General features: G+C 27.2%; 1 protein-coding gene across 1 annotated transcript; it reads right to left on the bottom strand.

Annotated features, from left to right (window-relative positions):
* Nucleotides 1–380: 380 nt before the first annotated feature.
* LOC120259083 (GDSL esterase/lipase At5g42170-like) lies at nt 381–3,587 on the bottom strand. Its single transcript, XM_039266624.1, has 5 exons — nt 3,122–3,587; nt 1,749–1,879; nt 1,252–1,485; nt 906–1,161; nt 381–680 (listed from the first exon to the last, which is right to left on the bottom strand). Exons 1-5 carry the CDS (start codon nt 3,429–3,431, stop codon nt 490–492), a joined length of 1,122 nt encoding a protein of 373 aa, XP_039122558.1. The 5' UTR covers nt 3,432–3,587; the 3' UTR covers nt 381–489.

Below are 3,587 nucleotides of genomic sequence, written 5' to 3'. Positions count from 1 at the left end.
ATTTATGAGTTCTTGTTGATGTTGGACAATAAAACAACCAAAATACTTTTGCTCTCTTTATATATATATATATATATATATAGAGAGAGAGAGAGAGAGGTTGTTCTTATACATGAGAAATTTAAGTTTTTGAGTTAAATTAAATTTATTTTACATTATATTTAAAAAGATATATATTTTAGTTGCTTATTAAAAACAAAACACGTATTGAATTTAAATTAAATATATAAGTCATGATCTCTGTTTTTTTAACCAGCGAAATAATACTAGCATAGCTTTACTTTGCCTTAAGAAAAATTATAGAAATTATAATATCAACAAATCACATAAAATGAGTAGAATGAACTCTAACATCTTGAAGATAATTAAAAATAGCAACATATAAATATAAGTAAATATTACAATTAATCTCAATTTGATAAGAATACAAAATATCACAAGAGTGTTAATTAGACACTTATACAAGTATTAGTTGTATAAATATGACACTCAATATAAGAGTGCTATGTCTTCTTTAACAACAAGGTCTACCAAAATCTCATATGCTCTTTGTGTGGGATGAAAAGTGTCCCAAAATACATACTTGGTATCATCAATGCAAGTCTTCCCACTTAGTTTACAAAGTATTCCTAATTCCAATCTCCCTGTCCCACAACATCCATTTGTGGAAACTTCAAACCCTGTGAATGACCTCATGTTAGTAAGTTATCTTGCACAATATATTACAAAACATAAATAATTAGTAAATAAATAATTGTAATGACAGTTTGTGCATGATAAATACAAAAATTATCATAGAATATTTTATTAAAATTTTATATGAGTGTATGTTTAACCAATCAATATGGAAAATGATATACTAACATATCCAATGTGCATGATAATAAAATATGTAAGAGAATTACCATAATGTTTGGGGCGTTCAATTATATCGAGTAACTTGTTATATATATCAACATAAATGATCTTCGATCCTGAAAACTTATTAGAAAGTGACTTTATCTCTTTGATTAATAAAGTATTATACTCTTGTGCCGCTTGATTGTACAAAGGAACGCAATCTCTTAATAATCCTCCAGCAAGAGTTCTTTGTGACGGAAGACATCCTAAAGGCGGAAGACTCAAAATAGCGATATTTCTAGCTCCTAATTGATGCAAGTCCTGTTTAAAATAAATAAAAAATAAGTAAAATACATCCAATTCTTTATATGTAAGTTTGAATTTCTCATTTTATTAGTTTAAGCTTTTTACCTGAATAAAAGAAGATGCGGACTGAACCAACAAAGCAGCATAGTCTGAAAAACTATAATGAGTACTTCTTAAAAGACCAGTAAAGTATGTATTGGCGACATCGTTGCTTCCTGATGAAATTACATATAAGCTTTTTTCAACAATAGTGTTTGCTCTAATTTTTCCGACATTCTCTTGCAACTTCAACTTGTAGTCTTGGAAAAGCTCAAGCTGGTGATCCATTGATAGAACAGACTGGAGATGGCCAATGATCATACATATATATGTATATGTAGATATATATAAGAACAGAGAAGACACTAAGAATATATATATATATACACACAGAAATAATTTTTGTAATTTTCATTGAGGCAAATTAGAAAGTTTTTGGGGAAAAAAAAAATCAAGTTTTATAATAGAAAAATAAAAATATTTCAGGGAAGTATATGCAAAAAGAACCCTACATAAAAAATGAATTTAAAATTGAAGAATGGTTATGGAAAAGAGAAAATTACATTTAATTGAGAAGTTAGAGGATCATAACCAGAAGCACCAGATGCAAAGCAAACACCAGTTATGAGATCTTTACTTTCAAGTTCTGGGCTCAGATATGCTGGCACAAACTCTTTGATCCCCAACCTTGATGCTGTAATATTAATATTAACACAAAAATAGTTCTTTATAAATTCAACATTAAAAATAAATTAATAAATTTGTATATGTAATACATCAGCTAGACACCTTTTGGTTCTCATTAATTAGGGTTTGTTTGGATTAGCTTTTAGAAAACCCAGAAGTATTTTTTTTTTATAAGTTAAGCACTTCGGAGTTCAAAAAAAACTATTTGTATTGGTTTTTCTGTAAAAGCAAAAGCTGTAAAAAAAAACTATATTTCAGTTTTTTTACAGCTTTTGCTTCTACAGAAAAACTAATCCAAACACAAAATACAAAAAAATACTTAACTTATTTTGAATAAACACTTTTTTACAGTGGCATTCTTACTTTAAAAAAAAAATTATAATTCAATCCAAACATCAACTTGTTATAGTGTTAATGGGTTATGCCTATTTTAATTATGTTATTAAAATAATATAAAAATAAATAAATAAATCATAAACTTATGATTGGGTAGTTAGCAGTCAGTGATGGACAGCGCATACCTTACAAAGTTAATTGGCAGGCATGGTTAGTAGGGCACTTGAGTCCGGAAAACTTACTATATATGAAAATATATGTGTGTTTCATAAATATCCAAACTAATATTATATGCATGCCAAATTTTACCTAAGTAACTAATATATTAATTAATGAAGTAACTTGTGTTTTTATTAAAGATGAATAAAAATTATAAAAGATTTAAACGAAAAAATTATGTATGGAGTCATTTTATAATAATTCTTTAAAATTTCAAAAAATTAAATATAATAACTACAATACTCAAATTTATATAAATAATATAAAATAAAATCAACTCTTGAACTCAATTTTTGATGTATATATACTACTAATATGCGAGGACAAAAATTTTCAAGTCTTAAATAAGAAAATAAAAAAGCTATTACAGTGAATTTTAAAATATATTATATATATATATATATAGACAAATGATAGTAATAATTGTTTTTTTTATTTTTGAAATAAATCTTCAAATTCTAATTTGAGAGAGATTAATTAGAACGCTCGATCTTTAATATAGGAGTAGAATAAAATACTTATATTAAAATTATAAATATGAACATATTTAATTTTACCAATGAACTAAGTAAAAATTTGTCCGTTTTAATCTTTTAAACTAAGTTTTATTGAAAAAAATACGAAAAAAAAAGGGTAAACTACTTGACTTATAATTAAACGATATAGAAGTATAACATGAAAAAAAATTCGGTACCGATGAGATCGGAGGGGACTTTGCCGTTGCTGTACCTTCCGGTGGCACGGTGGCCGGGGAAATCCTTGCCGTAGGGTGGAAAATTACACTTAGATATTGTGGGAAGAAAGTTGTTGTTGCCTGTGTCCATAATTGAGTCCCCAAAAATTATCACCCCAATGAAAGAAGATGGCATAGTGCCATTACCATTCTCTTGATGATGATGATGATGATGATGATCACCACCAGCAGTACTATCACTAACTAAAATCACAGTGGAAAAAACAACTATCACAACAACTAGTTTTCTCCAATAAGAGAACAACATCATCCTTTGATCTCTTTCTCTCTTCCTTTCTATCTTTCTTTCTCTTAAACAAGTTATAACTTATATATATATATATAGTTATTATTATTATGATGATGATGGAATGAGAGGAATGGGAAGCATGTTCACACAGAATGAATTCAGAAACTGTAATAATTT

This window comes from Dioscorea cayenensis, chromosome 1 (assembly GCF_009730915.1).
Source record: "Dioscorea cayenensis subsp. rotundata cultivar TDr96_F1 chromosome 1, TDr96_F1_v2_PseudoChromosome.rev07_lg8_w22 25.fasta, whole genome shotgun sequence".
In the NCBI taxonomy this organism is placed as follows: Eukaryota; Viridiplantae; Streptophyta; class Magnoliopsida; order Dioscoreales; family Dioscoreaceae; genus Dioscorea; species Dioscorea cayenensis.
The sequence above is the reverse complement of the archived record's forward strand: the minus strand, read 5'-3'. Positions and strand labels throughout refer to the sequence as shown.

Coding starts and splice junctions, on each gene's coding strand:
- LOC120259083 (XM_039266624.1), bottom strand. CDS start 3,431: ATGATGTTGTTCTCTTATTGGAGAAAACTAGTTGTTGTGATAGTTGTT. Junction 1,880..3,121: donor AGTCCCCTCCGATCTCATCG/GTACCGAATTTT, acceptor TTAATATTACAG/CATCAAGGTTGGGGATCAAA. Junction 681..905: donor TGAACGCCCCAAACATTATG/GTAATTCTCTTA, acceptor GGTCATTCACAG/GGTTTGAAGTTTCCACAAAT.